This window comes from Aedes albopictus, chromosome 2, assembly GCF_035046485.1.
Source record: "Aedes albopictus strain Foshan chromosome 2, AalbF5, whole genome shotgun sequence".
NCBI classification, from domain to species: Eukaryota; Metazoa; Arthropoda; class Insecta; order Diptera; family Culicidae; genus Aedes; species Aedes albopictus.
Window position 1 is genome coordinate 480,138,133 of NC_085137.1, and position 12,953 is coordinate 480,151,085.

The 12,953-nt window shown below is 38.7% G+C and overlaps 1 protein-coding gene across 1 annotated transcript; it reads right to left on the reverse strand.

Moving 5' to 3' along the window:
* Positions 1-1,134: 1,134 nt before the first annotated feature.
* LOC134283999 (ubiquitin-like protein 5) lies at positions 1,135-1,516 on the reverse strand. The gene has a single exon (XM_062849287.1). The coding sequence runs from the start codon at positions 1,482-1,484 to the stop codon at positions 1,263-1,265; it is 222 nt and encodes a 73-aa protein (XP_062705271.1). The 5' UTR covers positions 1,485-1,516; the 3' UTR covers positions 1,135-1,262.
* Positions 1,517-12,953: the final 11,437 nt, after the last annotated feature.

Consider the following 12,953-nt stretch of genomic DNA (forward strand, 5'->3'; position numbering starts at 1 on the left):
CATACATACATCATCTCATTTCATTGAACTGAATTGATTGGTATATGTGACTCGACTCTCCGAGCCTTCTATCGAAATTTTTTTGTGTGTACATTAGAGATGGGCAATCAGATCCGGAACCGTTGAAAAGATCCGGATCTGTACAGTGAGCGAGTGAACCGTGGCTCTTTTTCCCGAAGCGTTCTTATGGGAGTGACGTCATGTGTACAAATATAGTCACTCTAGTCTATATTCAGAACTTTACGACACGTGCTTTTTCCTCACGCCAAGCAAATCACACGCTTACCAACTGCGTTCTGTCCCCTGGCGAAGATTCCAGGCATGCGGTCCGCAAACAACGCACACGATGCTCAATCGGGAGAGCGCAGACCCGACTGTCCTGGCCGATCTCCTGGCTCGAACGATCCAAACATGCAGCTACTACTCACACATTTTACTTTTTTCTTTCGGTTCATCAGCTTTGCGTTGTTTGGTGCAGATGCGGGCGGGTATATCAAAACACACCAAGAGAATGAGTGTCGTATGCTGTGCTTGAGAGAATGAGCTGCAAGCAATTCTATTCGCTCGGTGCGGATCAGTCATTCACATTCATAACTGAGCCGCAGATCCGTTCTAAAGATCCGGTTCACTAGAGCGATGGATCCGCCTCGGATCCGATCACTGAAGTGAGCCGTTTTGCCCACCTCTAGTCAAAGATGTTCCTAAGGGCATCAAGCACCTTCAGAAAAGTTCCAGGGGTGATTAGGGATTCGAACCCCCGACTCCGTATTGCTAGTCTGGCGCTTTGACCAACTAAGCCACATAACAAGTTACAATTCTGAGAAATAGAAAGTCATACTGGATTCGAAGCACTACTCTAACCGGGTCCGTCTTTCTGACGGAGTGTGAGAGATTGACATCTAAGCCGCAAGAGTTTCTTCTAAAGAAAATGCGACCAGGAACTAAAATCCATATGAAGAAACGGGTTTTTTTTTCAATATGTTCTCATTGTCTGATTTTTTCGGTTTACCAATGTTTTGAACACTTTTTATACTAACACATAACAACAACACTAACACTAACAAGTAATATCACATTATTATTATCGAAGACAACAAACTCGCATCTCTTGTATATATTTTTTTTAGTTTTCCATCCTTTTCATGATTTATTTATTTACATTCTTTATCAGAACACAAATGTCAATTAAGCCGACAAAAGTTAACCCTAAAATTAATGATTAACTTAAAATGTAAAGAAAATTTCCATTTTGTTCCATCCCATCATTGATAGTACAGCTCCAAGTTCATTCCATCGTGGATCTCGTAATCCGACAGCTTGATATTATCCTTGAAGATGGTGTACCACTTTTTCAGCACAATCTTATCGTACCGGGTTCCCGTTTGTGCGGCAATGAGCTTCTTCAGATCTCCGATGGTGTCGTCCGGATTGCATTTCACTCGGACCTTCTTGCCAAACCGGTCGTTACACGTAATTTCCAACATGATTGCAGAGGAATGGAATCCGGTATAAACAGAATTTTAATGAAAATTTCAGTTGCGAATCAAACGAAACTGGTCACTTCTGCTGCTGCTGCATATATTCGTACTTACGGCCGTCTTTCTTTGAAAAATTCTATATTTTCTCATTTCAATTCAGCGTTCAATTCAACGAAAAACACTTTTTCACTATTGAAAGGTGAGAATAAGATCATTTGAACAAGACTTAATGATTTGAAAACGGTTTGCGCCATTCTGAGATATTTAGGTGTCACCCTATTTTTTTTTTTCTTTAAAAAATAATATCTCTGAAACCAGAAAAGATAGCAATATGGTTTCTTCGGCAAATTTGTTTAGAACGAATTACTTTTTTTACGTTGTAGAACATTTTATTGCTCATTGTTCAGAAGTTATTTAAGAAGTGCAATAACAAAACCAGTGTATTCAATTAGATTATGCCAATGCTAATGAACATTTAAAAGCTAATAATCTCTGATAATAGTACTTGTTGTCACTCGTATTCTCCAGCATCACCTCTTCTACATTAATTACCCGACAAGAAAGATTACTACATCAACCGTTAGGCCTGCGCGGCTTCGTCTTCAAGTGCGGTAAGTGGGCGTCTACCCGATCGCGCTCACTCATGACGCGCTGAAAGCGAGGTGCAAACATGAGGGATGGTTCCTTGTTGGTAATAAAGCACTCAAACTCAAAGGAACGCACGCCACGCGGATTCTACATAGTGCCTTACACCTGTTACCTGTTTGGCTTTGCGGTGGTAGGTAGAGGTTCTTAATGATGCTTGACCCCCGCTATTTGATGGTCATTCCTGGGAGGTAGTATTCGACCTTCGGCTGTCAAGAATGTTTGGGGAGCATGCGGCAAGGCGTTGAGGCGTTCAGCTGTGATGGCACTTTTGACATTTTTTGTTCTTTTTTGACCGTAGGTTGTTCTTGAACCAACAACTATTGATTGCGTTTGTGATCAATCATACTCAAATCGAAAAATGTATTTTTCTTTTCTTCGCAGAGTTCATCGAACAATTTGGTCATAAGTCAGAAACGTGTCTCAATTTGTCAAAGATCTAACGTAGGAGAGCTTAGCTGCAATCCAACACCGGATGTAAGGTCGAAAGCCGTGGTGAGGCGGTATATTTTTAAAGTTTCGCACGTCAAAATTTGGCTGCAAATGCTGCACAATGGCCAACCGATCAGGACGGCTGTCTCGCGTGTATTTTATGTCGTCGTAAAGTCTCCTCCAAAAATGCAGTCTATAGTGCTTCGAAGGTAATATATGCAGTGGTGTCATCGTGGTTACTCCAAGTTATTCACTGAGTAACCAGCTCTTCAGTCCAAAAAAAAAAAATTTTTTTTTCAGGATGCAAAATATAATAAAATACCAATTTTGGTTATTTTGGGTGCACACTGTTAACGCCCTGACCACATCAGTTTTAGTGAATATGGATTTTTAAACAATTCGACATTCTGGACCGCCCCCTCAGGAAGCGAAATATTATAAAATGCCAATTTTGGTTATTTTGGGTGCACACTGTTAACGCCCTGGCCACATCAGTTTTAGTGAATATGGATTTTTAAACAATTCGACATTCTGGACCGCCCCCTCAGGAAGCGAAATATTATAAAATGCCAATTTTGGTTATTTTGGGTGCACACTGTTAACGCCCTGGCCACATCAGTTTTAGTGAATATGGATTTTTAAACAATTCGACATTCTGGACCGCCCCCTCGGGCAGTGGTGTCATCGTGGTTACTCCAAGTTACTCACTGAGTAACCAGCTCTTCAGTCCAAAAAAAAAAAATTTTTTTTCAGGATGCAAAATATAATAAAATACCAATTTTGGTTATTTTGGGTGCACACTGTTAACGCCCTGACCACATCAGTTTTAGTGAATATGGATTTTTAAACAATTCGACATTCTGGACCGCCCGCTCAGGAAGCGAAATATTATAAAATGCCAATTTTGGTTATTTTGGGTGCACACTGTTAACGCCCTGACCACATCAGTTTTAGTCAATATGGATTTTTAAACAATTCGACATTCTGGACCGCCCGCTCAGGAAGCGAAATATTATAAAATGCCAATTTTGGTTATTTTGGGTGCACACTGTTAACGCCCTGGCCACATCAGTTTTAGTGAATATGGATTTTTAAACAATTCGACATTCTGGACCGCCCGCTCAGGAAGCGAAATATTATAAAATGCCAATTTTGGTTATTTTGGGTGCACACTGTTAACGCCCTGACCACATCAGTTTTAGTCAATATGGATTTTTAAACAATTCGACATTCTGGACCGCCCGCTCAGGAAGCGAAATATTATAAAATGCCAATTTTGGTTATTTTGGGTGCACACTGTTAACGCCCTGGCCACATCAGTTTTAGTGAATATGGATTTTTAAACAATTCGACATTCTGGACCGCCCCCTCGGCATATGCCCGACCATCGAGGTAATGTAATCCTCTCGAGGATGCTTCAAATTTCAAAACACTTTCCTTGCTAGCCATGCAGACTGATTCGCTTGGGATTAGCAAAATCAAACGACTGTATCAGCCTCACAGATTGATGATGCCATGACTACGTGTGGCTGATGATTCACAATCAACCGACGTCAAGTTAGCGATTTGCAACATTTCATTGGAGATGATGATATTATTTTGGTTCAGGTTGAATCAATAACATTAATTTTTTTCTTGGACATCTTATTTAAATTTCCAGTTTTATAGAACTAAAACTTATTTAATACTGACTGAGCTTTACAAGTCTTTAGGATCTCCCTAGAACTCCATGAAATAAAGGCCTGGGGAATTAAGAACCTGATTATGGTTATGTGACCAGTAAAAAACCTCCATATCCGAGAAAAAAAAAAAACGTTGAGCTTGAACATAAGTACGACATCTGCACCAGTCACGACGTCTAGATAATTGTATATAGGAGACTTTTACGTTTACGTAGGTCAAGAGGAGGAATTCAGGCTGACGTTTGGGAAGTTCAGTGCTTACGAGCTGAAGATTTTTTTTGTTTGAATTTCCGTGTATTTTAATTTAAATGCTGATTCTACATTTAAAAAGCCGAAGAATGAGAACGACCTACAACTCATTGGCTTCATAGTATCGACAGTATCGTAGAATTACTATTGGTAGTACCTTCTTCAAGTACCACCAACATTATCGTCACAGCTGGAGATCAACACAGCAGACCGAACCGCCAAATAGATACAGCACGGTGTGTTGTGTAGAACAACTTTATAATAAAAAAATAAGTAAGTCTGAAATTTTGCCCAATGATACTTTGGGCCATTCCCTTCAATTTGCTGGGTCGGTGGAAATCATCCATCGGGGGGGTCTAGAACAAAAATTTTTTTGAAGGTTTTTCATGCAAAAACTGTTAAAAGCTCATATTGTAAATTATTGCATCTCCTACAAATAGTCACAATTTTTTTGTCTTTGAAGATAGAACCATACAATTTTCAGGCGTTTCGAAGTAGTATGCGTAGATGACTGTGTGAAAATTTCATTGAAATATGTTGAATGGTTTCCAAATAATAGCAAAACTATCAAACGCATTCTAAAATACTAAGCTTAGTACCAAAGGCCAACAAAATATCTTTATATTTTTTATATAATAATACATGAAAAATATTTAATTCTAAGCACCTTGAGTCATTATGATGGCGGTACTGTGAAAACTTGTTTTTCAAATGATGAACAGATACATAGTCAAATACATGAAAGGAAAACACACACACTGGCTTTATGTAGCTTTTCACTAAGTAGCAATTATTTATTCCAATAACGTGGTTTTGCGTATACATGTTCACAAGTACAAGTATGCCTCTATTACGAATCCTATAATAAACACAATTATCATGATTGCTGAGCATGCCGGCCTTCCCCAAAAAAATAGTTGAATGTTAATTGGTAAGCCAAGGAAAGCACTCGAGGATTGGAAAACATCTCAGTTTTGAGGAAAAAGTACAGAAACTAAATTATTTTGGAACTAATGTTTACAAGCTCAAAATTAAATAGTATTTCACCTTAGTCAAAGAATAAAAACAAGTTAACTCTGTTAAAGACCTCATAATAATATTGAAGTTGTGGGTATGAGTCTACATTAAAACCCTTGATGAAAACACAATAACGAGAACTGAATTCAAAACAGAATTCAGTTGGGCAATATTCGATCAAGGGCAACTTTACGGTACTAAACATAGTTTCCGGATTATTCCACGATATTTGACATAGCTGTTGGACCTGAACTTAAGTTTGTCTTTGAATTTAATAGCAATATGTTGTATATTGCTTATGCCACCATTTATTAACAAATAACTGATAATAAGTACTGAAAGAATAGTTGAACGAACGGAGTACTTATTGAAAATGTTTCTACATTAAGCATGAAAACAGGCTGTTCAGCATAAAGCATAGCAAAAACAATTTGATAACAATGAAATAGTCTTATCGATTTGTATATGAAGTTAAAAAAAAATCTGTGTAATTTAAAACCTCCAAGCATGGCATAATTACACCAAAACCTCCATTTAGGTAATGAGTCGGGACTGCCTAAATAGAATTTTTACCTAAATGGATTCATTACCTAAATGGATTCAGTTGATTACCTAAATGGATTACAAGGTTGCAAAGAAGTTCAACAAGGGAGAGTTACTAGGAGATTTAAAGGAGATCATGCGGAGTTTCAGATGGCTTTCAAGGAGTTTCAGGAGGGGGTGGTTTTTAGGAGGGGAGGGGCTTCAGGGGCGTTTTCGGGGGTTTTGGAGGATCTTAGATCAGAATTGTCATTCAAATGACTAGCTGGGCACGAAACACGAAAAACCTTGCGAAAACCCTGCAAAATTCCGCCAGACTGAAAAATTATTGAATGTCGGGTCAAAGTCGGGTCAATTTTTATCGTATGTTGGGTCATTGTTGGACCAACATCGAACAACTGTTGGGTCTGTGTTGGGCTTGGTGGCCAAAATAAAAACAGGTGAATGATAGGTTGATGTCGGGTTTGACGTCATCAATGCTGGAGCTGATATCAATTGAATGATGGAAGGATGGTTGTTTATCTCAATTTCAGCTGGATATGACGCTGGATACTGACACTTTTCAACCATGCATGGAAGGAGGGGGGTGTTTAAGGGGCAACATTGCATACCCACCCCCTAACACCAATCACTACTTGTTTCCCATAAACCAATCTTATACCTAATCTTAAGTACTCCAACTGATCTGAACACAATCAAATTCCATTTAGGTAACGTTACCTAAATGGAGGGACCTAAATAGATTTTACCTAAATGGATCCTACCTAAATGGAGGTTTGAGTGTAACATTTTGAACGTTCTTGAAATAAATAATTGATATTTTAGTGAAAAGCTACATAATGGCAGTGTGTGTGTTTTCCTTTCAAGTATTTGACTAAGGTACACCGGGGCAAGTTGAAACGGGTGGGGCAAGATGAAACAGCGGGTTGAACATGATGTTATCCAATGATGGTGAACAGCTTGAATGCCATAACACATAGTTTTTGATTCAAACAACCTTTCAACGAATTATAAAGTCCTAAAATGTATTGAAAACTATTTCAAAACTTCGCGTTTCATCTTGCCCCACCCGTTTCAACTTGCCCCGGTGTACCTTATGTATCTGTTCATCATTTGGAAAGCAAGTTTTCACCGTACCGCCATCATAATGACTCAAGGTGCTTGGAATTAAATATTTTTCATGTATTATAATATAAAAAATATACAGATATTTTGTTGGCCTTTGGTACTAAGCTTAGTATTTTAGAATGCGTTTGATAGTTTTGCTATTATTTGAAAACCATTCAACATATTTCAATGAAATTTTCACACAGTCATCTACGCATACTATTTCGAAACGCCTGAAAATTTTATGGTTCTATCTTCAAAGACAAAAAAGTTGTGACTATTTGTAGGAGATGCAATAATTTACAATATGAGCTTTTAACAGTTTTTGCATGAAAAACCTTCAAACAAAATTTTTGTTCTAGAACCCCCGATGGATGATTTCCACCGACCCAGCAAATTGAAGGGAATGGCCCAAAGTGTCATTGGGCAAAATTCCAGACTTACATATTTTTTTGTTTTAATGTTGCTCTATATAAACACCGTGACAGGGGATGGCCAAAATGTTTGGGATAGGCAACTTTTTTTCTCTCACAAAAAAGTTCAACAAGCCATAACTTTTCATAGAGCGCATCAAAAAATCTCAAATTTTGACTGTTTGTCAACCTATTATGTGTGCATCATTGATACATATTTGGGCTTGATTGATTAATATTTCGCAAAGTTAGAACCGTTCGGGTAAAACACTATTTTTTAGACAACTCATTTTTGAGGTGTCATAACTCGGAAACCAGTGAACCAAATTGAATCAAATTTTGATCGTACACTAACAATATGTAAATGCTTCACAAACTATTAAAACATAGTACTTTTTAAACGTTGAAAAAAGTTATCATGGATTGACACTTTTTGGATTTTTCTCGAAAAAATGTATTTTTGCCTTTCTCGTACACCAAGGTGTACCGAAAGGCTATATGTTCACTCCAAAAATGAAACTTTGATAGAGCCCCCGGAGGGGCAAGTTTCATATACCAATCGACTCAGCTCGACGAGTTGAGATGATGTCTGTGTGTGTGTATGTGTGTGTGTGTGTATGTATGTGTGTGTGTATGTGTACAAAAAAAGGTCACCTCACTTTTAGATAGTAAATATCAACCGATTTTAACGATCAACGGCTCATTCGACGCAGAATTTGGTCCCATTGTTTCCTATTGAAAATGGTTCGGATCGGTCCAGCCGTTCCGGAGTTATGGCCATTTAAGTGTTCCGGATCGGTACCCCTGGAAGGGGTCAGACATGAACATGCACCAAACCCATGCATGCGACCCATCAAACCACGCCATTTACGATTATCTGATGGACGGTGAGCAGGAAAATTGTCTCAGACCATATCTGAACCGGTAGTGTTCCGGAACCGGTTCTGGGTGTCCCGCCGGAAGTGGCCAAATATCAAATTGAACATAACTCATACATGCGACACATCAAACAGCGGCTTTTTCGATAATCTGATGAACGGTTAGCAGGAAAACAGTATCAGACCACATCTGAACCGGTAGTGTTCCGGAACCGCTTCCGGATGTCCCACCGGAAGTGGCCAAATATAAAAGAGTACCAAACCCATGCATGCGACACATCAAACAGCGGCATTTTCGATAACCTGATGAACGGTTAGCAGGAAAACAATATTGGACCATATCTGAACCAGTAGTGTTCCGGCACCGGTTCCGGGGGTCCCGACGGATGTGGCCAAATAAAAAAGAGTACCTAACCCATGCATGCGATACAACAAATAACGGCTTTCTGATAACCTGATGACTGATTATCAAAGAAATAGGTTAGGACCACATTAGAGACAGCCGTTGTATTCCGGAACCAGTTCCGGGTGTCGCGCCGGAAATGGCCTAATATAAAAGTGAACCAAACCCATGCATGCGACACATCAAACAGCGGCATTTTCGATAACCTGAGAAACGGTAAGCAGGAAAACATTATCAGACCATATCTGAACCGGTAGTGTTCCGGAACCGGTTCCGGATGTCCCACTGGAAGTGGCCAAATTTAAAAGAGTACCAAACCCATGCATGCGACACATCAAACAGCGGCATTTTTGATAACCTGATGAACGGTTAGCAGGAAAACAGTATCAGACCATGTCTGAACCGGTTTCGGGGGTCCCGACGGATGTGGCCAAATATAAAAGAGTACCAAACCCATGCATGCGATACAACAAATAACGGCTTTTCTGATAACCTGATGACTGGATATCAAAGAAATTGGTTAGGACCACATTAGGGACAGCCAGTAGTGCCGTAACCAGTTACGGGTGTCCCTCCGAAAGCGGCTACATATAAAATTGAACTGAACCTATGTATGCGACACAGCAAAGCTAAGATTTTTTGATAACCTCATGAACGTTAACAAGCAAACATGTTCAGACCGGTGAAAAAATGTTTTACGCATATGGTCAAATCTCAACCGTTACGTAGTAATTGAACTTTACATATTTTTGACTTTGCTTGTCTCAAACTGGCAATAACTTGAAAATGGTCAAACTTATCGCATTTGAAAGATTATTAAATTTGCTACCAAAAAAGATCTTGGAATCTATTGGATTAGTTAGATAACTAAAGCTAAAAAGCTCGAAAGTAGTGTTTTGACTTTCTCGTACACTTAGTGTACTAAAAAACTATATGTTCACTCAAAAAACGATTTTTCGAAAAAAGGCTCGGAGGATCAAGTCGCATATACCAATCAACTCAGTTCAACGAATTAAGATTATGTCTATATATGTGTATGTATGTGTGTATGTATGTGTGTATGTATGTGCGCAAAATAAGTTCACTCACTTTTAATTCACTTCCCATTGGCCGATTTTTCGTATTATAGCTTGAATCTAACCGGAATTGTTTGCTATCAAAAATGGTCCAGATCGGCCAAGGCGTTCCGGAGTTATGGCTATTTCAGTGATCCGGACCCGCACCGGTAGAACTGGCCGTATATAAAACTGAACTTGCCCCATCATGCGATACATCAAACTGCGGCGATTTTTGTAACCTTTAGCATGGTTGGCGAGTTTTGTGCGGAAATCAACACTGGAGACCAGAAGCTCCACGATGTCGTTCCAAAATTCAAGATGGCAGCCAAATGTTCAAGGTGGCTGCTCAAAATTTAATATGGTGGCTGTTTAATAGATTTAGGCTCTTAACCCTTTGAAGCCGAAGGGGTCATATATGACCCCGACGATGAAACCGAGCATAACAAACGTGTTCGACACCAGCGAGGTTGCGTCGACAGCGGCGAAAAAAATCGGCTCCAAAAGGTTAAAGCATGCTATATGGAAATATTTGATATGTGGAAGAAATCCTGAAATGGCGACTAGAATATCCAAGATGGCGGTCTGAAATCCAAGATAATGGCTACAAATTCAAGATGGCGTCTATTTAAAGAAGTTTAAGGCTCTAAAACCATGCAATATTGGTATATTTGGTATGGGGAAGACTTCCAGAGTCCAAAATGGCGATCAGGATATCCAAGATGGCGATCTAAAATTTAAGATGGCGGCTCCGAATTCAAAATCGCGGCTCTTTAATGGAGTTTTAGGGCCTGAAACAATGCATTTTGGTGTATTTGGTATGGGGATGATGTCTGGATTCCAAAAATGACGACTTGAATATCCAAGATGTTGGTCCAAAATCAAGATGGCGGCTGTTTAATGAAGTATATTTTTCGTAGGGAAGATGCCTGGACGCCAAAAATGGTGACCAGAACATCCAAGATTTATCATCTTGGATGTTCTGGTCGCCATTTTTGGGGTCCAGGCATCTTAAATCCTAAATGGCAGCTTCAAATTCAAGATAGCGTCTTTTTCTTAAGAGTTTGATGCTTAAACATTAAAAGCCAGATAAACGATATGATTTCTAGTATCATGAAATGGATTTCTGTTAATTGTATGAAAGTGTGATTACATCAACATTTCGCTTGAGTTTTATTTAAATGGGGTTTCGAAGGCACGAGAAAGGCGCCATCACCGCTAGGTGGATTAATTAGGGTTTTTTTACATCAATGTCAATAAATTTTAGTGTTGATATCCAAAGATTTTCCACTTCTGTTCTCAAGTTATCTCTAATCAGATATATTAGAGCCTATTTAGATTGAAGGAATAACACATTTAGTGATTTTTGTGTGGTATCGTAAATTTGACTTATTTTCCTCTATATGGGTAAAAATTTCAATCCGGTATAACTTAAGGTGAATATATAACGAAGCCACACCTCGAATTTTCGAAAGCACAAATCTGAAGAACCAAATGTCGGTTTAAACTGAAAAGTTGATCGATTGGTTACCCCCTGGTGGTGACCAATCGATCAACTTTTCAGCGCAAACCGACATTTGGTTTTTCAGATTTGTGCTCTTGAAAATCCGAGTTGTGGCTTCGTCATATGAAAAAATATTACATTTTATAACGTCGTATTAGGTATCAATATATTGTTGATAATCGTTAAAAAATGCATTCAATTCGGTTCACTGGTTTCCGAGATATGACAGTTCAAAAATTAGTTGTCTAAATAATAGTGTTTTATCCCAACGGTTCTAACTTCGCAAAAAATTAATCAATCGAGCCCAAATTTGGACCAATAATGCACATGTAATAGGTTGACAAACAGTCAAAATTTGAGATTTTTTGATGCACTCTATGAAAAGTTACAGCATGTTGATTTTTTTTGGGGGAGAAAAAAAATTTGCCTATCCCCAACATTTTGGCCATCCCCTGTACTTTGAATGCATGCAACAAAATTGATTTTTTAGCCAATAATAGTATATTGTGTGCAGTAGGGTGGCTCAAGCTTGTATGAAAAAGCAACATGTCAACAAGTTTGGTAGGCCCCCTTCTCATTTCGTTCTATATCTCGTTACGATGTTCTGGTCAAATTTTCAGCTAAATCCGTTAACATTTGGGCGGTGCTAAACTTGTTTGAAGTTTATATGGAAAACATCGTTTTTTTGCATTTTGCTGCTGAGGGGTTCTAATTATCCTTAAAACACGTAATAGGTCCTATAGAAATATAGCCTGGGATATGCCAAAAAACTTTGTCCAAGACCGCAACGTAATCAGACACTTGCGAAAAAAGGTATAGCCTTGACAGTATGAGCCCATTCAATGAGATTTATTGCTATTGTTATTCTTTTACATGTTAAATGTTAAGCACCACCAGATGGTCTGTATGTAATATCGTTTCTTACAAGCTTCAGATGACTTTGCGGTCTTCGAAAAAGTTCTTCGGCACATATGGATCACTGCACGAATTTATGCTGGCCTGCTTTTTCTCACACGAAATTTGACGTTTGAGGTGTCAGCACCGCTCAAACGTCAAATTTTGTGTGAGAGTAAGCACTAAGCAGGCCAGCATAAATTCGAGAAGTGGACCATAAGACTACAGTTCTATATACTTGGTAATGTGTTTTACGTAAAAATAGTGCCCCTCGTGTGTAAAATTCTAAAATCGATTTTTTCCTATATAAACTCCCATTCAAACTTCAAACGAGTTTAGCACCGCCCAAATGTTAACGGATTTAGTTGAAAACACAGCGTACAAAAACCAACTTTTGGTCTGTCTCAAGAGCAAACTTATGTGTCTCTGACAAATTTTGGGCCGCTGAATCCGAATCCGGCCTCAGATTTGCTCCAGAACGTCACAATTTTGAACTATACCTCAATTTATAGGGCAAAATATGCGATTTTGTCTTTTTCTGACTGCAAACCATTAAGCATGGAAACATTTTTTCTAGCCAATCAAAGGATAAATTGGTCAATTAACATCTAAATTAACGGCTCATGCAAAATCTTTCGTTTTACCAAGTCGAATTT

Coding starts and splice junctions, on each gene's coding strand:
- LOC134283999 (XM_062849287.1), bottom strand. CDS start 1,484: ATGTTGGAAATTACGTGTAACGACCGGTTTGGCAAGAAGGTCCGAGTG.